This window comes from Macaca mulatta, chromosome 14 (genome assembly GCF_049350105.2).
Source record: "Macaca mulatta isolate MMU2019108-1 chromosome 14, T2T-MMU8v2.0, whole genome shotgun sequence".
NCBI lineage: Eukaryota > Metazoa > Chordata > Mammalia > Primates > Cercopithecidae > Macaca > Macaca mulatta.
In genome coordinates this window covers 7,803,719-7,826,950 of record NC_133419.1, presented here as the reverse complement: position 1 = coordinate 7,826,950, position 23,232 = coordinate 7,803,719, and the positions used below count along the sequence as shown (strand labels likewise).

Below are 23,232 nucleotides of genomic sequence, written 5' to 3'. Positions count from 1 at the left end.
AGGAGCCCGAGGGCCCGAGTGCGCCTGCGCGGCCACCACCCAGCGGCTGACAGGGCAGGGCCTTGCGTGCGCACGCACTAGGAGGCGGAGTTAAGGGTGTCTTTCGAGGGCCAGTCCCCGCGACACCGCGCTGGTTGGTGCTCCTGCGCCTGAAGAGTTCTGCGTTTCGGACTGGTGACTGGGTCCAGAATGGCTTCGGACTCGGGGAACCAGGGGACCCTCTGCACGGTGAGGGTTGAGGCTTCGTGTAGAGCCTCGCCGGGCAGAGAGCCTCGGCCCCTGGGGTGATCGTTACCTTGGGTCTAAGAGGGGAAGGAGTGAGCACTTGGGTTGGGGCCTGGGGCCACGGGATGAAACTAGCATGCGAGGGTAGCAGGGGCCCTGCGTGAGTGTTGAGGGAGTGACTCCCATGGCCCTGGAATGGTCATGAGAGTCATAAAGAAGGTGCTTGAAGAGGGATTACGTGGGGGCTTGTTCCCAGACCTTGGAGTGGTCATAGGGTAGGTAGGTGGTGAAACAAAGTCATACCAACGCACTTCCCCAGCGATCATCGGTCGGTCCCTGCTGCCCTTGCAGTTGGAGTTCGCGGTGCAGATGACCTGTCAGAGCTGTGTGGACGCGGTGCGCAAGTCCCTGCAAGGGGTGGCAGGTAAGAACAGGGTAAACTTTTCTGCGGACAGTCCAGAGGCCTCTAGGAGGGACCAGGCGAATCTATTAGACGAACCTTACTCCCATTTTACAGATGCAGAAACTGAACCCCAGAGAGTGGAAGGAATGTTTTCAAGAGTTACACACAGACCTGGAGGGAGAGCCTAGAGTACAGCTGTCCAGCTTGCCCTGACAGGTTCTAACTGCCTGTCTTACTGTCCTGAACCTCACGTGCCCCAGAGACTGAGGAGCTAGGCTGAAGGAGTTCCTTGGAAAACAGGCAGTTTTTGCTTGGGAAACAACATAATCTTGACAAAGCAAACAGCAGTGCTGGCCCTATACCATCCTGAGTAGCTTCTGGTTCTTAAAAGGCCAGCTGGTCTGTAGGTGACCTGGCACAATTAGAAAGATCTGGAAAGGTAGAGCCACCAGCATGGCTCTGGGAACTGGCTTCCTTTGATTCTGTTAAGTGTTCATCCAGGCCAGGCTTAGTGGCTCATGCCTGTAATCCCAACACTTTGGGACGCCGAAGTGGGTGGATTGCTCAAGTCCAGGAGTTTGAGACCAGCCTGAGCAACATGGTGAAAACTCTTCTCTATAAAAAATACAAAAATTAGCTGGGCGTCATGGTGCGCACCTGTAGTCCCAGCTACTAGGGAGGCCGAGGCAGGAGGATCACTTGAGCTCAGGAGGTGGAGGCTGCAGTGAGTTGGATTGCGCCAGTGCACTCCAGGCTGGGTGACAGAGTGAGACCCTGTCTCAAAAAAAGAAAAAGTCATTTGGCAGGTATGGACCAGACACTGGGGTTTTTTAGGGAGAAGAGTTCACACGGGTATCAGGCACATCCCCTACACTCAGGTGGAAATAAGCATGTAAGCGTTGCCTCGGTGGCATTCACAGAATGCTTCATGGGAAGAGCAATCCTGAGAGGGAATGAGATGAGATGGCTTCTGAACCTGGGACCTTGGTAGTGGTGGACTTTGTAAAGTGGTTAGGGGTGTGAGCTCTAGAGTTCAAACCCCCTCTTTGCCACTTAATGGCACTAAGACTTCATGCGTGTTACTTTTTGTGTTTCTGTTTCTTCCGTGTTAAATGGGGGATGATAATAGAAGCTACTCTGGAGGATTGTCTTGAAGAGTAACCGAGTTAATACAAAAAAAGCACTTAGAAAAGTCTTTGGCATGTAGTAACAGCCCAGTCAATCCTAGGGGATTATGAGAGGAAGGGCTTACAGGTGGTGATCTGGATGGAAGGAGGCTGGAGGGGGCAATGGTGAAGCTGGGTTTGCTTAGACTATGTGTTTTGGGGTGGTGAGTGAGCCCTCCACTTCCTGTACAACTTGCTTGCCAGGAGAGCAGACAGTTGGCCTTTCTCTTGGACCCGGCTCAGTTTTCAGCCCTCAGCGTGTTTCTTAGGCACCAGATAAAGACTTCTGGTGACTCTGTGTTTTCTGGTCTGGCTTGGCTTTCTCATGGGGCCCAGCAAGGAAGTTGTAGTTTTCTAGAATGCACACACACAGAGAAAGAGAGTTGCCATCTCAGGAGGCCTGGGGGAAGGCCTTCTCAGGAGATAAGCAGGAGGAGCACCCAGCCCAAGGCTCACCCCCTAGAATCTCTGTCACTTGCCCGTTCTCTGTGGCCTTCTGTTTTCTCCCTCATTGGGCTCTGAGCCAACCAAGGGTGGGCCTGGCCACATTCCAAGGTCTGCCAGTCTTAAGGAGCAAACTGAATGGCTGCTTAGCTAAGGAACCAGCCTCCCTCTTGGTTCAGACTCAGTCAAGAATTCAGGAGGTGCATAGTGACAAGGAGCTTCCCACTTCAGGAGCAGAGAATCAGCTCTTCTCTGGAGACCCCAGGGTCTGGGAACTCTCCTATGCCGAATCCTGTCATCAGGACATCTTATCTGCTGTGTGTCCAAAACATACTTAGGCCTCCACACTGCTGCAGGCCACCCCGCCTTTCCCTAGCCTGTGTAAGAACCTCATCCTTTGATGGGTTCCCCATTGCTTCTGTTGCCCCCTCTAATAGCTTTTGCACATAAAAGCCAGTGTGAGATAGATAGATAGATAGATAGATAGATAGATTTTTTTTTTTTTTTTTTTTTTTTTTTTGAGACAGGGTCTTGTTCTGCTCTGTTGCCTGGGCTGGAGTGCAGTGGCACTGTCTCAGCTCCCTGCAGCCTCCACTTCACGGTTCATTCGATTCTCCCACCTCAGCTTCCCGAGTAGTTGGGATTACAGGTGTGCACCACCATGCCTGCCTAATTTTTGTACTTTTACTAAAGATGGAGTTTTGCCATGTTGGCAAGGCTGGTATCGAACTCCTGGCCTCATGTGATCCACCTGCCTCAACTTCCCAAAGTGCTGGGATTATAGGTGTGAGCCACCACACCCGGCAGACAACTGACTTCGAGACCTGCCTGGTCAACATGGTGAAACCCTGTCTCTACTAAAAATATTCAAAAAAATTAGTCAGACATGGGGGCGCATGTCAGTAGTCCTACCTACATGGGAAGCTAAGGCAGGAGAATTGCTTGAACCCAGGAGGCAGAGGTTGCAGTGAGCCAAGATCGTGCCACTGTGCTCCAGCCTAGGTGACAAAGCAAGGCTCCATCTCAAAAATAAAAAAATATATCATTCATGTATTATAAAAATCACCCATTTAGGCCAGGCGCAGTGGCTCACACCTGTAGTCCCAACAATTTGGGAGGCCAAGGCGGGTGGATCACTTGTGCTCAGGAGTTGGGGACCAGCCTCTGGGCAACATGGTGAAACCTCGTCTCTACTAAAAATACAAAAAATTAGCCGGGTGTGGTGGCGCATGTCTGTAGTGCCAGCTATTTTGGAGGCTGAGACAGAAGAATTGCCTGAACCTAGGAGGTGGAGATTGCAGTGAGCCGAGATTGTGCCATTACGCTCCAGCCTGGGCGACAGAGCGAGACTCTGTCTCAAAAAAAAAAAAAAAAAAAAAAAAAAAAAAAAATCACCCATTTAAAGGATACACTTCATCTGTTTGTAGTATTTTCAGAGTTGTGCAACCATCTCTCCACTGTCAGTTTTACATTTTAATCACTTCATAAAGAAATCCTAGGCCGGAGCCAGGTCTGATGGCTCATGCCCTGTAATCTCAGTACTTTGGGAGACTGAGGCAGGCAGATGACCTGAGGTTAGGAGTTCAAGAGCTGCCTGGCCAACATAGTGAAACCCCGTGTCTATTAAAAGAAAAAAATACAAAAAATTAGCCGAACGTGGTGGTGGTGTGTGCCTGTGGTACCAGCTACTCCAGAGGCTGAGGCAGGAGAATCACTTAAACCAGGGAGGTGGAGGTTTCAGTGAGCTGAGATTGTGCCACTGCACTCCAGCCTAGGTGACAGAGCGAGACTCCATCTCAAAAAAATTAAAAAAATAAAATAAAAAATAGAGACAGAAAATAGATTGGTGGCAGGGGTGGGTGGCAGAATAGGAGGGTGATAGCTAAGGGATTTAGGATTTCCTTTTATTTTATTTTATTTTATTTTATTTCAGAGACAGAGTCTCACTTTTTCACCCAGGCTGGAGTGCAGTGGTGCAATCTCGGCTTACTGCAACCTCCGCCTCCTGGGTTCAAGCAATTCTTGTGCCCCAGCCTCCCAAGTAGCTGGGACTACAGGTGCGCACCCCCATGTCTGGCAAATTTTTATATTTTTGGTAGAGACAGGGTTTCACCATGTTGGCCAGGTTGGTCTCAAACTCCTGACCTCAGGTGATCCACAGACCTCGCCCTCCCAAACTGCTGGGATTACAGGCGTGAGCCACCGCACCCGGCCTATTTTGTTCTCTTTTTTTTGTTGTCGTTGTTTTTCCGTGATGGAGTCTTGCTCTGTCACCCAGGCTGGAGTGCATTGGCATGGTGGCTCATAACTGTAATCCTAGCACTTTGGGAGGCCGAGGTGGGTGGATCACCTGAGGCCAGGGGTTCGAGACCATCCTGGCCAACATGGTGAAACCCCATCTCTATTAAAAATACAATAATTAGCCGGACAAGGTGGTGTATGCTTGTAATCCCAGCTACTTGGGAGGCTGAGACAAGAGAATTGCTTGAATCTGACAGGTGGAGGTTGCAGTGAGCCAAGATCCTGCCACTGCACTCCAGTCTGAGCAACAGAGTGAGACTCTGTCTAAAAAACAAACAAAAAAAAATTTAAGCTATCTCCTATGGGAAGGATATTTTCTGTCTCTGTGGATTTGCCTGTTCTAGACATCTCAGGTACATGGCATTATATATGTGGCTTTGTGACTGGCTTTCATGTAGCATAATGTTTCAAGGTCCGTCCATGTTGTAGCATGCATCAGCACTTCGTTCCTGAATAGTATTTCATTGTATGGATACTACATTTTATCTGTTCCTTAGTTGATGGACATTTGGGTTATTTTTATCTTTTGGCTATTGTGAATAATGCTGCTATGGATAGCCCACTTTAAAAAAGAAAAAAATACGGCTTTAAAAAGAATTATGTATGTTTCCAAAGTTATAAATAATGCCTGGCGAGTATTAGGACTCACATAAATCCTGGGGGCAAGGTGGCATTATCCCAATTTGTATGAAAAGAAACAGACTCAGAATTGAGGAGGCTTACTCAGGGTTACACAGTTACAAGGTAGCTTGCCTCTGGCCATGGGAAGTTTGGTGGAAATGGGGATGGAGAATTGCTGTCTGTTTCTCTGTTTCCTGCTTCCAGCACTGGGTGCCAGCCTCTGTTGCCCTCTTCCCTCTCTCTCTTGCCAGGTGTCCAGGATGTGGAGGTGCACTTGGAGAATCAGATGGTCTTGGTACATACCACTCTGCCCAGCCAGGAGGTGCAGGCTCTCCTGGAAGGCACGGGGCGGCAGGCAGTACTCAAGGGCATGGGCAGCGACCAGTTGCGTGAGTGACCACTATGGCCTTGGCCCCTCTGGGAGGGAGGTGGCTCAGAGCTGGTACAAATCTAACCATAGGATTCTCGGGCTCTGGGTTGGCGTGGCTTTGAGGAAGGTGTGAAAATTATGAGAGACTCCCTGCCCTTGCCGAGCTGCTGAAGAGGTGTGCTGGGTGAGGTGGCAAGCCAACCCAAGTATCTAATACCTTGCAGATAATCTGGGGGCAGCAGTGGCCATCCTGGGAGGGCCTGGCACCGTGCAGGGGGTGGTGCGCTTCCTACAGCTGAGCCCTGAGCGCTGCCTCATCGAGGGAACTATTGACGGCCTGGAGTCTGGGCTGCATGGACTCCATGTCCATCAGTACGGGGACCTCACAAACAACTGCAACAGGTGAGTTGTCCAAAGTCTCCCCAGTAACATCCTCAGCTACACATTTTCACACTTGCCCCTCACCAATACTCTGTGAGGCACATACACACAGGCACAACCTCCAGATGAGGAAACTGAGGCTCACGGAGGTTAAATGACTTGCCAAAGGTCCAGAGCAGGTAAAAGGTAGAGTTGGGATTTGAGTCAAGATCTGACTTTGGCTGGGCACAGTAGCTCACACCTGTAATCCTAGTACTTTGAGAGGCCAAGGTGGGCGGATCACCTGAGGTCAGGAGTTCAAGACCAGCCTGGCCAACATGGTGAAACCCCATCTCTACTAAAAATACAAAAAAAATTAGCCGAGCGCAGTGGCACATGTCTGTAATCCCAGCTACTGGGGAGGCTGAGGCAGGAGAATCAATTGAACTCAGGAGGTGGAGGTTGTGGTGAGCTGAGATTGCACCACTGCTCTCCAGCTCAGGGGCGACAGGGCAAAACACTGTCTCAAGAAAAAAAAAAATTTGATGTTGCAGGTCCTGCTTGTAACCACCTTACTGCCTCTGAGATGGAAGGGGACTTCTGGACACAGGAAAGGAAGGGTCCCCATGCCATGGTGTTAGTTATGCTGTGATATAACTAGTTGTTTACTCATCTGTGACTCCCCTGAGCCAGGAGCTTATTGAGGACAGGACCCATGTCTGATTCTTCTCAGTGCCCTCTATCCAAAGCCCAGCACAGAGTAGGCCTGTTTGTTGAATGAATGAATGAATGAATGAAGCAAATATAGATAGGTGAGAGGGTAGAGCACCTGCTCTGTGAGCTGCTTTCCTGCCCACCTGTTTCCTTTCTTTCCTAGCTGTGGGGACCACTTTAACCCTGATGGAGCATCTCATGGGGGCCCCCAGGACTCTGACCGGGTAAGTGTCTGTCTGGTTTTGGGCTTGAGCTGAGAGAGGACCTAAAGTCTCAGAGGCAGGGCAGGCAACTCTTGGGATCTTAATAGTGTGATTCCTTTTTAGTGGGGTCTTTTCCTCTCACTTTGTTTTGCTGAGTTTGGAAACATTTGTTGACACTTTCTATGATCAAAGACCAGGGAATACAATAGATTACAGCCCCAGTGCCTGACCCAAGGAGCTCACAGTCTCTGGGGGAGATCACTGAATTCCATGGTTTCCAGGCAGTGAGATAATCCTTACAGGAGCCTGCAAGGGGCCCTGGAGCCCAGAGTGAATAATTCATCTGCCTGAGGGGCAGGGGCAGTGGGAGGAAGTAAAATATGGAAGTTGAGGGTTTTACCTAAACTGAAAAGGGTGTCCCTGGTGCTCCCTAACACCCCTGGTCCTGGAGTTTCATTTTTCAGCAGAGAATCATTTCCCAATCTTCAGGGAATTGCGTGTTGCCTTAATGATTTTTTGCCTTATCTGAGTACTAGTTGTATTGTTAGTTACTCAATCATTTGATTTTTTTATTTTATTTTTTGAGACAGAGTTTTGTTCTTATTGCCCAGGCTAGAGTGTAATGACGTGGTCCCAGCTCACTGCAACCTCCGCCTCCCAAGTTCAAACAATTCTCCTGCCTCAGCCTCCCTAGTAGCTGGTACTATAGGTACACACCACCACACCTGGCTAATTTTTTTTTTTTTTTTTTTTTTTTGAGACAGAGTCTCGCTCTGTCGCCCAGGCTGGAGTGCAGTGGCCGCATCTCAGCTCACTGCAAGCTCCGCCTCCCGGGTCTACGCCATTCTCCTGCCTCAGCCTCCCGAGTAGCTGGGACTACAGGCGCCCGCCACCTCACCCGGCTAGTTTTTTGTATTTTTTTAGTAGAGACGGGGTTTCACCGTATTAGCCAGGCTGGTCTCGATCTCCTGACCTTGTGATCCGCCCGTCTCAGCCTCCCAAAGTGCTGGGATTACAGGCTTGAGCCACCGCGCCTGGCCGACCTGGCTAATTTTTGTATTTTTAGTAGAGATGGGGTTTCACCAGGTTGGTCAGGCAGTCTCAAACTCCTGACCTCAAGCGATCCACCCACCTCAGCCTCCCAAAGTGCTGGAATTACAGGTGTGAGCCACTGTACCCGGCTCTGACTGTGCCATTTTCTATCTTGATGGGTTTGCAACCTTGTGCCATAAAGCAAATGAAACCATGGTATGTGTTTCTTAATGCATGTAACTGATTTTTGGACTTTTCACATCTCTGTTACCTATCATGCTTTTCTTTTCTTCTGTTTATTTTCCTTTTCCTTCTTTCTTTCCTTTTTTTTTCCTTTTCTTTCTTTTCTTTTTTGGGATAGGATCTCACTCTGTTGCCCATGCTGGAGTGCAGTGGTGCGATCATGGCTCACTACAGCCTTGAACTCGGGGGCTTAAGCAATCCTCCCACTTCACCTGATAGCTGGGACCACAAGCATGTACCACCATACCCAGTTAATTTTTTTTTTTTTTTTTTGTAGAAATAGGGTATTACTCAGTGAAACCCCGTCTCTACTAAAAAATACAAAAAATTAGCCAGGTGTAGTGGTGGGCGCCTGTAGTCCCAGCTGCTCGGGAGGCTGAGGCAGGAGAATGGCATGAACCTGGGAGGCAGAGCTTGCAGTGAGCCAAGATCGTGCCACTGCACTGCAGCCTAGGTGACAGAGCAAGACTCCATCTCAAAAAAAAAAAAAAAAAAAAAAAAACCAAAAAAAATAGGGTGTTACTATATTCCTCAGGCTGGTCTCAAACTGCTGGGCTCAAGCAGTCCTCCTTCCTCAGCCTCCCAGTGTTAGGATTACGAGCATGGCCGGGCGCGGTGGCTCAAGCCTGTAATCCCAGCACTTTGGGAGGCCGAGACGGGTGGATCACGAGGTCAGGAGATCGAGACCATCCTGGCTAACACGGTGAAACCCCGTCTATACTAAAAAATACACACAAAAAAAAACTAGCCGGGCGAGGTGGCGGGTGCCTGTAGTCCCAGCTACTTGGGAGGCTGAGGCAGGAGAATGGCGCGAACCTCGGGGGCGGAGCTTGCAGCCTGGGCGACAGAGCCAGACTCCGTGTCCAAAAAAAAACAAACAAAAAAAAGGATTACGAGCATGAACTAGCGTGCCTGGCCTCTGTCACATTTCTTTTTTTTTTTCTTTTTCTTTTTTGTATTTTTAGTAGAAACGAGGTTTTGCCATATTGGCCAGGCTGGACTTGAACTCCCAACCTCAAGTATTCCGCCTGCCTTGGCCTCCCAAAGTGCTAGGATTGCAGGCGTGAACCACCGTGCCCGACCACTCTGTCACATTTCTAATGGTCAAAAGTTTTTACTCCCTGTTCTGGGAAATCGGAGAGGCATTTCTATAGAGTCCATTGCACAGTGCCATGCGTATGCTCAGTGATTAGTAATCTGCTGCTGCTGCAAATCAAATGACTCCAAAGTTAGGAGTTTAAAACAACAAACATGGCCGGGCGCGGTGGCTCAAGCCTGTAATCCCAGCACTTTGGGAGGCCGAGACGGGTGGATCACGAGGTCAGGAGATCGAGACCATCCTGGATAACACGGTGAAACCCCGTCTCTACTAAGAAATACAAAAAACTAGCCGGGCGAGGTGGCGGGCGCCTGTAGTCTCAGCTACTCGGGAGGCTGAGGCCGGAGAATGGCGTGAACCCGGGAGGCGGAGCTTGCAGTGAGCTGAGATCCGGCCACTGCACTCCAGCCTGGGCGACAGAGCGAGACTCCGTCTCAAAAAAAAAAAAAACAAAACAAAACAACAAACATATACTGTCTCTGGGGCAGGAATTTGTGTGTGACTTAGCTGGGTGCCTGCAGCTCAGGGTCTCTCTCGGGGCTGCAGTCATCTTAGGGCCCCACGTGGGGAGAATCTGCTTCCAGGTTTGCTCATGTTGCTGTTGGCAGGCCCCAGGTCCTCTGGCTGTTGGCCAGAGACATCAGTTCTTTGCCACGTGGGTCTCTCCCTAGGGCAGCTCACAACACGGCAGTTGGCTTCCCTCAGTGAATGAGCAAGAGAGAGATTGAGATTGGGAGAGGGCGTCCAAGACTCAAGCCACATTCTTTTGTAACCTAATCTTAGAAGTGACACTAGGTCCAGCCCATGCTCAAGGGAGGTGCAAAGCCCTGGAGGCATGGAATAGCAGGGAGTGTTTCTGAAGGGCAGGAGACTGCCTTGTGACCTGTGTTTTCTTCCTGGGCCCCAGGTGGGGCAGGGAATCAGAAGGAGCTGGCATCAAAAGCTATACCTCACTCAACCCCTTAACTTAGACAAGGAAGAACTGAGCAGGAGCTGAGCAGCCAAGGCTACAGTGACTGGCAAGTTGCTGTTGGGCATGTGCTTTTCCCAGATGGAAAAGAATTTCATGTAGGAATTTGCATACAGCCTAGTTGTCTCTTGCACATCTCCTAACTGATCTCTAAGCTCCCTTCTGTTCTCTCCTCACCTGCTCCAGTCCTTACTTTTCATAGACTGCACTAGAAGGATTGTTCTGAAGCCTGGAGTAACCAGGCCATGCCCCTGCCTGAAACTTGTCTTGGCTCCCAGTGCTTGAGAGTACAAGCTGGGCCTAGCTTCTTAGTGTGGACATTCAATGCCCCACTCCCCCGGCCTGTTGCCCCTGCCTGTGTGCTGAGGAAACAGCCTGGAAAGACTGCCTTTCCCTGAACTCCTGCTGGGTCATGCTTCCAGCCACGCTGTCCAGGCTGCCCCCTGCCTTGAGGCTGCTCCTCAAGCCGGGCACGGTGGCTCATGCCTGCAATCCCAGCACTTTGGGAGGCCACGGCGGATGGGTTACTTGAGGTCAGGAGTTTGAGACCAGCCTGACCAACATGGTGAAACTCTGTCTCTATTAAAAATACAAAAGTTGTCTGGGCGCGGTGACTCAAGCCTGTAATCCCAGCACTTTGGGAGGCCGAGATGGGCGGATCACGAGGTCAGGAGATCGAGACCATCCTGGCTAACACGGTGAAACCCCGTCTCTACTAAAAATACAAAAAAAAAAAAAACTAGCCGGGTGAGGAGGCGGGCGCCTGTAGTCCCAACTACTCGGGAGGCTGAGGCAGGAGAATGGCGTGAACCCGGGAGGCGGAGCTTGCAATGAGCTGAGATCCGGCCACTGCACTCCAGCCTGGGCAACAGAGCTAGACTTCATCTCAAAAAAAATAAATAAAATAAAAATACAAAAGTTGAGCCTGGCGTGGTAGCTTACGCCTGTAATCCCAGCACTTTGGGAGGCTGAGGCGGGCAGATCATGTGGTCACGAGATTGAGACCATCCTGGCTAACACAGTGAAACCCTGTCTCTACTAAAAATACAAAAAATTAGCTGGGCGTGGTGGCGTGTGCCTGTAGTCCCAGTTACTCGGGAGGCTGAGGCAGGAGAATGGCGTGAACCGGGGAGGTGGAGCTTGTAGTGAGCCAAGGTCACGCCACTGCAGTCCAGCCTGGGTGACAGAGTGAGACTCCATCTCAAAAGAAAAAGAAACAAAAACAAAACAAAACAAAACAAAACAAAAGTTAGCCAGGCATGGTGGCGTGCATCTGTAGTCCCACCTACTCGGGAGGCTGAGACAGGAGAATCACTTGAACCTAGGAGGTGGAAAGTTGCAGTGAGCCCAGATCGTACCACTGCACTCCAGCCTGGACAACAGAGCCAGACTCTGTCTCAAAAAATAAATAAATTAATTAAAAGACATACAAAAGCCGGGCGCGGTGGCTCACGCCTGTAATCCCAGCACTTTGGGAGGCCGAGGCGGGCGGATCACAAGGTCAGGAGATCGAGACCACGGTGAAACCCCGTCTCTACTAAAAATACAAAAAATTAGCCGGGCGCGGTTGTGGGCGCCTGTAGTCCCAGCTACTCGGGAGGCTGAGGCAGGAGAATGGCGTGAACCCGGGAGGCGGAGCTTGCAGTGAGCCGAGATCGCGCCACTGCACTCCAGCCTGGGCGACAGAGCGAGACTCCGTCTCAAAAAAAAAAAAAAAAAAAAAAGACATACAAAAACTAGCCAGGCCTAGTGGTGCGTGCCTGTAATCCCAGTTACTCGGGAGGCTGAGGCAGGAGAATTGCTTGAACCCGGGAAGCACAGATTGCTATGAGCCAAGATCACACCGTTGCATTCCAGCCTGGGCATCGCAGTGAGACTTCGTATCAAAACAAAACAAAAACAGACAAGCAAAAAAAAAAAAAAAACACTCTTCAGGGCTCTGTATCACCTCGCCCTCCTTGATCTTTCTGCTATTTAAGTCCCCAATGCAGGGCATAACAAAAAGTGCCAGGTGCAGGCAGCAGATGTCCCTCTGGAAAATGAGATAAAGCAGAACTGGCGCTTCTTCCTGCCCATCAGTTGGTGGCACAGTGAGATGCCTGGTTACTCAGCAGCAAGGTCATGGGAGCCTACCCGCACTGGCACAGGCACTTGTTTCTGCCCAAAATGTCAGGTTGGGGACAATTTATTTGCACAGATGTGGGTTTCTGAGGCTCACTAGTAAGGCCTTGTCACCCCAAAACACACCAACTGTTGTATTCACCCTGTGTGTCATGACCCCTAATCTGTTCTGTGTCTGGGTCCCCACCATGTTCTGAGTCCCTGGAGGATGGTGACCTGCATACTGCCCGCCATGCCTGGTACAGTGTGTCTGACCTAGGAGGTGCTCATGGGTGTGTTATGGCATTTTTTCTTACCTTCAAAGCAGAAGGAGGGCAGAGCCAGCTTCTAGGGGCTAGGACAGGCTCTTTGCCCCTTGTGTTTCCTTCTGTTCCTGGAATCTGGGAGTCAGGGAAATGACATTGGCTGCCTATGATGGTCAGGGAAGCCAAGCTTGGCCAACTTAAGCCTATGGGAATTGAAGACAGCCAAGGGCTCACAAAGCCATCAGGAGGCTGCGAAACTGGGCTAACTGGAGGCTGAGAAGCAGCACTGGGCGATGGCCTCACTGGAAAAACAGTCTGGTCTAACAGGAATGACTGCACAGGCAGGGGAAACTTCTACCGGCTCTTTTCAGCCCACTGTCATCCTGCCCAGGATTTCAGTTCCAGGGAGGGAGTGTTCAGATGGTGCAGGACTTCCTGGACCACTTTCCACTTCCAGAGAGGGCCAAGAGAACCTTGTCTGCCCAGTCCTTGGGGAGCTCAGATCCTACCAGACTGGTACCCACAGGAGGAAATGGATACTTTGGGGAAGCAGGAAGAGGCATCGGAATCAGAAAGTCAGAAGATAACAGATTGGCACCATGTGGCACACATCCCCTCTATACACACTGGGTCTCATTCCAGCACCGCGGAGACCTGGGCAATGTCCATGCTGATGCTGACGGCTGCGCCATCTTCAGAATGGAGGATGAGAAGCTGAAGGTAAGGTGGAAAAGAAGGCGGGCACCCTTCCTAACAGGGTCCATCGTCTGAGGCTGTCGTCTCTCCTCAAAGGTGTGGGATGTGATTGGCCGCAGCCTGGTTATTGATGAGGGAGAAGATGACCTAGGCCGGGGAGGCCATCCCTTATCCAAGATCACAGGGAACTCTGGGCAGAGGTGAGTGGTGTCGGCCCCTGCAGGAGGCTGTGCTCTGCGGATGGTGCATGAGGAACCCAGGGGTGGGGACCTAAACAAGTACCCACCCTGATCACACATTCTTCTGCAGGTTGGCCTGCGGCATCATTGCACGCTCTGCTGGCCTCTTCCAGAACCCCAAGCAGATCTGCTCTTGCGATGGCCTCACCATCTGGGAGGAGCGAGGCCGGCCCATCGCTGGCAAGGGCCGAAAGGAGTCAGCCCAGCCCCCTGCCCACCTTTGAGCAGGACCTCACCTTGGCTCTGTTGCTGTCCTCCAGGGCGAGCACTTTCCTCTTCCAGAGGGGGCCAGAGGGACCTTGCCTGCCCAGTCTTTGGAGCGCTCAGTACAGGGCAGGAGCTGCTGCGGTGTTCCCTTGGCAAATGAGTTTTATTTTCATTTGGGACTTGGTGTTTTGTGCTTGTCTCTGTGCCCCTTATGGGCTTGGTGAACATAGCTCTGCCTCTTCCCTTTGTATCAGGGCCACCCCTTAGCATTGGAGCCAAACAAACCTGAATTCAAACCCCCACACACACTGAAGTCCCCATCTTCCTCCTTGGAGCCATAATGAAGAGCCACCACAGTCAAATTTCTGTTGGTGGCCTGTCCCCTCCCCTCACTATGGCTGATTGGAACCAGAATGGACATCTGACCTGTGGTGGCCCATGCTTTCCCTGAGAAATCAGCAGATCCAGCTTTAGTTTCTTCCTATGGTTGGACCCATAACCTGGGAATATGGGAAGTTTTGGTGGCCCTCTTCTCCCTGCCTTATTGACTGAGCACCAGAAAAAGCCAGTCAGCTAGGAAGGAAGAATGAAGCAGGGAGAACCTAAGAGTTGCTGGAGAATCCCAGTCACTCTGGAGTCCCCTCTCTGAGCCTTTCCTGAGGCCAGCTGCCTCCTGCCTGGGATTGAACAGATGCTCCTGAATCCTCCTAATGCATCCCCCTGTTAAGATAATCTGGCTTGAGGCCGGGCACGGTAGCTCACACCTGTAATCCCAGCACTTCGGAAGGCCAAGGTGGGAGGATCTCTTGAGCCCAGGAGTTTGAGACCAGCCAGGGCAACAGAGTAAGGCCCCATCTCTACAAAAAGTTTTTTTAATTAGCTGGGTGTGATGGTGCATGCTTGTGGTCCCAGCTACTTGGGAGGCTGAGGTGGGAGGATCGCTTGAGCCTGGGAGGTCGAGGCTGTAGTGAACCGTGATCACACCACTGCATTCCAGCCTGGGCAACAGAGCAAGACTCCATCTCAAAAAACAACAACAACAACAACAAAAAAACCTGACTTTATTTCTTTTAGTCATAAGTAAAAACTATTAATTAACATAATAAGTGAAGTGCTTGGCACAGAGCCTGTCACACAAAGTAAAGGGAGCAGCAGCTGTGATTCTGAGGCTGCGTGCGGTGCGACCCTTGGAGGCAGTCCTAGCAAAGCTCCCCTTTCCTATGGTTGGATGAGCTGCTAACAAGGGAACAGTTTGTGGGGCCTTGGGTTCAGAGCCTCCCTACTCATCTATTCTGTCCCTGTACCCCCACCCCCATGGGGTGCCTTGCTCATCCTTGACAAAGCTGCTTTTATGACAGGGTAAGCTGGCAGACTACAGACTTTGCCCCTACACTGCCTACTTGGAACTGAGTGGGTGGTTTCACAGTTAGTTGTCCTTGGCTTCAAGGCAGAGCCCCTGGCTCTGCTCCCATTCCCCAGTCCCTGTCTGTTTTCCCTTTCAAGGCTGTGGGTTCCACCTCTAGCCCCAAGCCTTGGACTCTGCTCTTTCTTGCCAAACCTCTGCTGGCTGTTTTCCAGCTCCCTGTGGTTGCTGGGAGCCAAACCCTTTTAAGCCCAGACTCAGGCTGTCTTTCCCCACTTCCAGGTCATTGCAGAAACTCATCCTGGATTCTCCCCACAGCTAACCCCTGACATATCCTCTCACCTCCATTCTGGAATGGTACCTGGGTTTTAACCTTTTTAAGCCTAAACAGTTCACCATGACACCAGTCTATTAACCTCTTTTTTTTTTCCTTTTTTTGAGACAGAGTTTAACTCTCTTGGCAAGGCTAGAGTGCCGTGGCGCAATCAAGACTCACTGCAGGCTGGGTGCGGTGGCTCACGTCTGTAATCCCGGCACTTTGGGAGGCAGAGGCGGGCTGATCACTTGAGGTCAGGAGTTCGAGACCAGCCTGGCCAACATGGCGAAACCCCATCTCTACTAAAAATACAAAAGTTAGCTAGGGGTAGTGGTATTACAGTGCCTGAAATCCCAGCTACTCCTGAGGTTGAGGCAGGAGAATTGCTTGAACCCAGGAGGCAGAAGTTGCAGTGAGCTGAGATCAGACCGCTGCACTCCAGCCTGGGTGACAGAGCAAGACTCCATCTCAAAAAAAAAAAAAAAAAAGATCAACCTCATTAGCTTTTCTTCTGAAATTCTGGCTGTGTAGTTTTTCAAAGTTTATTTTTAAATCACAGAACACTGTTCAAACATTTTGAAGCCTCATCTGCAAAGCAGAAGAACTGCAGGCAAAGATGCTCCGTTTTGGTCAGGCACAGTGGCTCACGCCTATAATCCCAGCACTTTGGGAAGCCAGGGCAGGAGGACTGCTTGAAGCCAGTTAGAAACCAGACTAGCCAATAAAGCAAGACCCTGTCTCTACAAAAAATAATTTAAGAGGCCAGGCGCAGTGGCTCACGCCTGTAATTCCAGCACTTTGGGAGGCCGAGGTGGGCGGATCACGAGGTCAGGAGATCGAGACCATCCTGGCTAACATGGTGAAACCCCGTCTCTACTAAAAATACAAAAATTAGCTGGGTGTGGTGGCATGTGCCTGTAGTCCCAGCTACTCAGGAGGCTGAGGCAGGAGAACGGCGTGAACCCGGGAGGCAGAGCTTGCAGTGAGCGGAGATTGCGCCACTGCACTCTAGTCTAGGCGAGAGAGCAAGACTGACTCATAATAATAATTTAAAAATTAGCCAAGTGTGGTGGCGCAGGCTTATAGTCCCAGCTACTTAGGAGGCTGAGGCAGGAGGATTGCTTGTGCCTAGGAGTGTGCTGCAGTGAGCCATGGTCATGCCACTGTGCTCTAGCCTGCCTGAGAGAGTAAGACCTTGTCTCTAAAAAAATAAAACTAATTAAAAAAAAAAAAAGGTCTTTAATCCCAGCAGTTTGGGAGGCCCAGATGGGAGGATTGCTTGATCCCAGGAGATCAAGGTTGCAATGAGCCATGATTGTGCCACTGCACTCCAGCCTGGGGGACAGAGTGAGACCCTGTTTCAAAAATAAATTAACAAATCAATAAATGAAAAGGAAAATTTGAGTCCAAGATGGGAAGATTACTTGAGGCCAGGAGTTCGAGACCAACTTGGGCAACATATCAAGAACTCCATCTCTAAAAAAAAAAAAATTTTTTTTTTTTTTTGAGATGGAGTTTTGCTCTTGTTGCCTAGGCTGGAGTGCAATGGGGCGATCTCGGCTCACTGCAACCTCCACCTCCTGGGTTCAAACGATTCTCCTGCGTTAGCATCCCGAGTAGCTGGGACTAAAAGTGCAAGCCACCATGCCCGGCTAATTTTTTGTATTTTTAGTAGAGACGGGTTTTCACTGTGTTAGCTAGGTTGGTCTCGATCTCCTGACCTTGTGAACCACCCACCTTGGCCTCCCAAAGTGCTGGGATTACAGGCGTAAGCCACCACACAGGGCCTATACCTCCATATTTTTAAATAACATGACTGTCATTATTTCTTATTTTCAGTCTTGATATTGTCTGTGGAATTCTATATTAGGATGAATTCTGCAGTAAGTAACACAGTCTTAATAGTGGCCAAAGCAATTAAGACATTTAATTATGTCGCCAGATCAACAGTCTGGAGATTAGAGGATTCAGAGCAGGTCCAGTGGTGTGGCGACATCAGGATACTGTCATGAACTGTGTGTTTCTCTTCATGTTCCCTCTCCCCTTTTGGAGGCAAGGGTGATTGCCACAGCTCCAAGCCTCCCATCGTCACACATTCACATGATAGGGTGGAAAGCTGGAAGGAAGGAGACCAAAAAGGGAAACCTCCTTTCTAACAGAAGAACACATGCAATGGAATAATGAAAGTCAGCTGTGAAAATGTCTTTATCTGTGTTGTTACTAACTCATATTTTCCTGTAATCAGTTTCCTTTGTAACAGTGGCAGCTGTAACAAAGTACCACAAACTGTGGCTTAAAACAACAAAAATTTATTCTCACAGTTCTGGAGGCCAGAAGTACAAACTTAGTATCACTGGGCCGGAATCAAGGTGTGGACAAGAGCTTGCTTCCTCCAGAAACTATAGGGAAACATCCCTTCCTGGCCTCTTCCAGCTTTGTGTGGCTGCTGGCATTCCTTGGCTTGTGGCTGAATCTCACTCCAATCTTCAAGGCCAGCACCATCCACTCAGTCTGCTGTCTTCCCATTGCCTTTTCCTCTGTGTATTTGTGTCAAATCTCCTTCTGCCTCCCTCTTATAAGGATTGCATTACATGTGATTGCATTTAACACCACCAGAGTAATCCAGGATAATCTCTTCTTAGCAAGGGCCATTGATTCAATCACATCTTCAGAGACTTTGCCACTTAAAGTAACATTCACAAATTCCAGGGATTAGGACCTAGTATCTTTGGAGGCCATTAATAAACTTGCTACAGTGACCTAGTAAACCACAGGTAAATTGATACAATTAACTTAGGAAAAGGTCTCATAAGTAAATTTGACAGGACTCTAGTTTCCATGACAGAATTTCTCTCTAGCCTTTCTCTCCATTCGTTGTAAAGAGGTAAGGACTTTCCTTATCAGATTGTTTTATTGCAGAGATTGTTTTTACCTAAAACTAAGTTTACCTAAGTTTACAAAATTTGATTTAGATCAGTGGTTCTCAGTGGGGATGGTATGGCCCATAGGGGACTTCTGGAAGTTTGTTAGGGCCATTTCTTCTGGCTGTGACAATGCTAGGTGGGGGTGAGGATGCTGCTGGTATTGGGGGAAGACTAGGGATACTTACCAACCTTCAATGTGCAGGATAGTTCTCCACCAAATAGCCCACAGAATACCCTTGTAGGTAAAAAATCACTACTTATTTCTACTTCAGATGTTGTCTTGCTCTGTCACTCAGGCTGGAGTATAGTGGTGTGATCATAGCTCACTGTAGCCTCCATCTCATGGGATCAAGCAGTCCTGCCTCAGCTTCCCGAGTAGCTGGAACTACAGGCATGCACCACCATGTCCAGCTAACTTATATTTTTTCTTTATTTATTTTTGAGACGGAGTCTCACTCTGTTGCCCAGGCTAGAGTGCAGTGGCGTGATCTCAGCTCACCGCAACCTCTGCTTCCTGGGTTCAAGCGATTCTCCTGACACAGCCTCCTGAGTAGCTGGGATTACAGGTATGTGCCATGATGCCCAGGTAATTTTTTTTTTTTTATTGTGTTTTTAGTAGAGATTGGTTTCGCCATGTTGGCCAGGCTGGTCTTGAACTCCTGACCTCAAGTGTTCCACCCACCTTGGCCTCCCAAAGTGCTGGGATTACAGGTGTGAGCCACTGCGCGGGAATAATTTTTATATTTTTTGAGACACAGGGTCTCCCTGGGTTGCCCAGGTTGGTCTCAAACTCCCAGGCTCAAGTGATACTCCTGCCTTGGCCTCCCAAAGTACTGGGATTATAGGCATTGAGCCACTGCGTCCAGCCAAACTTCTTACTATGTGTCTTACATTGTGTTCAACACTTGTTATTGCTCAAAATGGCCTTATCCTTTATACATACTTGCCAAGAGAAATTTTTATTAGAGACAAGGTCTCACTGTGTTGCTCAGGCTGGAGTGCAGTGGTGCTATCACAGCTCACTGCAGCCTTAGCCTCCTGGGCTCAAGTGATCCTCCCACCTCAGCCTCCAGAGTAACTGGGACTACAGGCATACACCACCACACCTGGCTAATTTTAAAAATTCTTTTCGTACAGATGGGGTCTCACTATGTTTCTCAGGTTGGTCTTGAACTCCTGAGCTCAAGTGATCCTCCTGCCTCAGTCTCCCAAAGTGCTAGGATCACAGGGATAAGCCACCACACCCATCCCCAGATTTACAATTAAAAAACTCTACAAAAATAAAAATGTGGTAAAGCCAGCTATTTTATAGGTAAGAAAGGTGATACTCATAGATGTAAAGAATCTAGCTGGGTATGGTGGGTCATGCCTGTAATCCTAGCACCTTGGGAGGCTGATTCTGGAGGATCACTTGAGGCCAGGAGTTCGAGAGCAGCCAGGGCAACAAATCGACCCCCGTCTCTACAAAGTAAAAATTAAAAATTATCTGGGGGTGGCTGGGCACGGTGGTTCATGCCTGTAATCCCAGCACTTTGGGAGGCTGAGCTGGGCAGATCACGAGGTCAGGAATTCAAGACCAGCCTGGAAAGTCCAGGCTGCAGTGAGCCATGATTTCATCACTACTCCAGCCTGGGCGACAGAGTGAGACTCTGTTTCCAAACAAACAAACAAACAACAACAAAGAAAAAACCTGCAAACTTTTCTTTGAGATCAGCTAAGCCAAGCTAGACACTTTACAGATGAGAAACTCACTGAGGGCTGGAGGAGGGAAGAGGGTTGCCCACTTGGACCATAAAACTGAACTAGGGCTAATTTAATGCTCTTTCCATTATTCCAGCTCAAGGAGTCAGATCCTTATTCAAGCCCCAGCATTCTGATTTGCCAGGTCTGTGAAGTTTGGCAAGATTCTTTACATCTATTTAATTAATTTATGTATTTAGAAACAGAGTTTCACTCTTTTGGCCAGGTTAGAGTGCAGTGGCACCATTACAGCTCACTATAATCTTAAAATCCTGGGCTCAAGGTGATTCCTTCTCCCTCAGCCTCTCAAGTAGCTAGGACTACAGGTGCACTACCACCTGCAGATATCTACACACACACACACACACACACACACGCACACACACAAACACACACATATGTATTTTTTGAGACGGAGTCTTATTCTCTTACCTGGGCTGGAGTGCAGCGGCCACTATCTCAGCTCACTGCAACCTCCGCCTCCTGAGTTCAAGCAATTCTCCTGCCTCAGCCTCCCGAGTAGCTGGGATTACAGACACACGCCACTACACTAATTTTTTGTATTTTTAGTAGAGATGGGGTTTCACCATGTTGGCCAGGCTGGTCTTGAACTTCTGACCTCAGGCAATCCGCCCACTTTGGCCTCTCAAAGTGCTGGGATTACAGGCGTGAGCCACCCCGCCTGGCTGCCAGCTAAATTTTTAAATTTTTTTAGAGGTTGTCCAGGCTGGCCCTAACCTCCTGGGCTGAAGCCATCTCCCGGCCTTAGCCTCCCAAAGTGCTGGGATTACAGGCGTGAGCCACCACACCCAGCCTGAAATTAATTTTACCTGTTTCCTTTCACCTTTTAAAATGTGGCTAGTAGAAAAATTAAAAGCACCTATGGGTCTCACTGTGTTAAGGTGAGACCCCACCCGCTGGGCGGGGTGACTCCCACCTGTAATCCCAGCACTTTGGGAGGCCGAGACAGGCGAATCATGAGGTCAGGAGTTCAGGACCAGCCTGGCCAACATGGTGAAACCCCTACTAAAAATGCAAAAATTAGCCGGGCGTGGTGGTGTGCACGCCTGTAGTTGCAGCTACTCGGGAGGCTCAGGCAGGGAAAATCGCTTGAACCCAGGAGGCAGAGGCTGCAGTGAGCCGAGATAGCGCCACTGCACTAGAGCTAGTACAGCCAGGGTGACAAGAGTGAAACTCTGTCTCAAAAATAAATAAATAAATAAATAAATAAAATGGCTATGCTTACTGGGTAGCTAGGAGTTTGCTGATATCCTGTTATGGGAATACTACCAGCAGTTTGGATTTCGGGAGATACCAGAGTACTGCCCCCTTTTCTTTCTTTTCCTTTTTTTTTTTTTTTTGAGACAGAGTCTCGCTCTGTCACCCAGGTTGGAGTGCAGTGGTGCAATATCGGCTCACTGCAAGTTCCGCCTCCAGGGTTCACGCCATTCTCCTGCCTCAGCCTCCTAAGTAGCTGGGACTACAGGCACCCGCCACCATGCCCGGCTAATTTATTTTTTTGTATTTTTAGTAGAGATGGGGTTTCACCGTGTTAGCCAGGATGGTCTCGATCTCCTCACCTCGTGATCTGCCTGCCTCGGCCTCCCAAAGTGCTGGAATTACAGGCATGAGCCACCTCGCCTGGCCCAAGCACATGCCATTTCAATGGCCTTGTGCTACACAACTCCCACTATCCTATTCTGCTCTCTGTTCCAGGCTCTGGTCATATTGGGCTTTTTTTTTTTCTTTTTTTTGAGATGGAGTCCTGCTTTGTCGCCCAGGATGGAGTGCAGTGGTGTGATCTCAGCCCACTGCAACCTCCACCTCCCAGGTTCAAGTGATTCTAGTGCCTCAGCTTCCTGAGTAGCTGGGACAGGTGCCAGTCATCACGCACGGCTTATGTTTTGTTTTCAATTAGCAATAATCGCACCTCGGATAAACCTCATTGGCTATGATACTGCCACTGTGCAAAGCTAATGTTTTGTAGTTTCAGTAGAGACAGGGTTTTGCCATGTTGGTCAGGCTGGTCTCGAACTCCTGACTTCAGGTGATCCGCCTGCCTTGGTCTCCCAAAGTGCTGGGATTACAGGTGTGAACCACTGTGCCTGGGCCATACTGGCTCTTGACTCTTCCTTGAACTAGCCAGATTTGCTTCTGCCCTAGCACTCTTCGACTTGTACTTTCTGGCTGGCATGATCTTCCCTCGGAGGATGGCTTAGTTCCCTTGATTACTCCAAGTCCTCATCACCATCTAACACGCTTATGTTTTACTTATTTCTTGCCTGTCTCTCCCCACCATAAGATCCAAGAAGGTTGGGATTTCTGTCATTTTTTTTTGTTGTTCAGTGCTGTATTCTTGGTGGTGTCCACATGGTAGGTGCTATTTGTTAACTGAACACGCAAGCAAATATTTCCCTGAGTTTGTCACATGTCTATGTTTTTGATGTATGTCTGCTATGCAACAATCTTATTTACATACCCAAAACTGTTTAAAAAAAAATTTTTTTTTTTTTTTGAGATGGAGTCTCGCTCTGTCGCCCAGACTGGAGTGCAGTGGCCAGATCTCAGCTCACTGCAAGCTCCGCCTCCCAGGTTCACGCCATTCTCCTGCCTCAGCCTCCCGAGTAGCTGGGACTACAGGCGCCCGCCACCTCGCCCGGCTAGTTTTTTGTATTTTTTTTTAGTAGAGACGGGGTTTCACCGTGTTAGCCAGGATGGTCTCGATCTCCTGACCTCGTGATCAGCCCATCTCGGCCTCCCAAAGTGCTGGGATTACAGGCTTGAGCCACCGCGCCTGGCGTAAAAAAATTTTTGATACGGAGCCTCACTGTGTCGCCCAGGCTGGGGTGCAGTGGCCTGATCTCAGCTCACTGCAAGCTCCGCCTCCCGGGTTCAAGCTATTCTCCTGCCTCAGCCTCCCAAGTAGCTGGGATTACACGCATGCGCCACCACACCTGGCTAATTTTGTATTTTTAGTAGAGAGGGGGTTTCACCATGTTGGCCAGGTCCTCAACTCCTGACCTCAGTTGATTGGCCTACATTGGCCTCCCAAAATGCTGGAATTACAGGCGTGAGCCACCGCTCCCGGACTAAAATTTTTTTTAATAAGGCTCAACTTTTGCTTCCTCAAGAATTGATTTTCTCGTTTATTAAACTGTTTATTGTGAAAACCTTCAAACATACAGTAGCGTCATTCCATTATTTCTTGATTGGGAATTCCATCAGGGCAG

The 23,232-nt window shown here is 49.5% G+C and overlaps 2 protein-coding genes and 1 pseudogene across 17 annotated transcripts in view; 1 reads left to right on the top strand and 2 right to left on the bottom strand.

The window, feature by feature from the left end:
• Positions 1-23,232, bottom strand: part of MRPL11 (mitochondrial ribosomal protein L11) — a 248,991-nt gene that overhangs the window by 160,108 nt on the left and 65,651 nt on the right. The gene's annotated exons all lie outside the window — the stretch shown is intronic.
• On the top strand, positions 113-23,180 carry CCS (copper chaperone for superoxide dismutase). 16 transcript variants are annotated; one of them, XM_077961427.1, is made up of 11 exons: positions 113-228; positions 577-649; positions 5,412-5,549; positions 5,755-5,932; positions 6,768-6,828; positions 13,160-13,237; positions 13,310-13,413; positions 13,523-14,502; positions 18,736-18,828; positions 20,100-20,147; positions 22,521-23,180. In XM_077961427.1, exons 1-8 carry the CDS (start codon positions 190-192, stop codon positions 13,674-13,676), a joined length of 825 nt encoding a protein of 274 aa, XP_077817553.1. In that variant the 5' UTR covers positions 113-189; the 3' UTR covers positions 13,677-14,502; positions 18,736-18,828; positions 20,100-20,147; positions 22,521-23,180.
• LOC114672590 (U4 spliceosomal RNA) lies at positions 21,854-21,977 on the bottom strand (annotated as a pseudogene).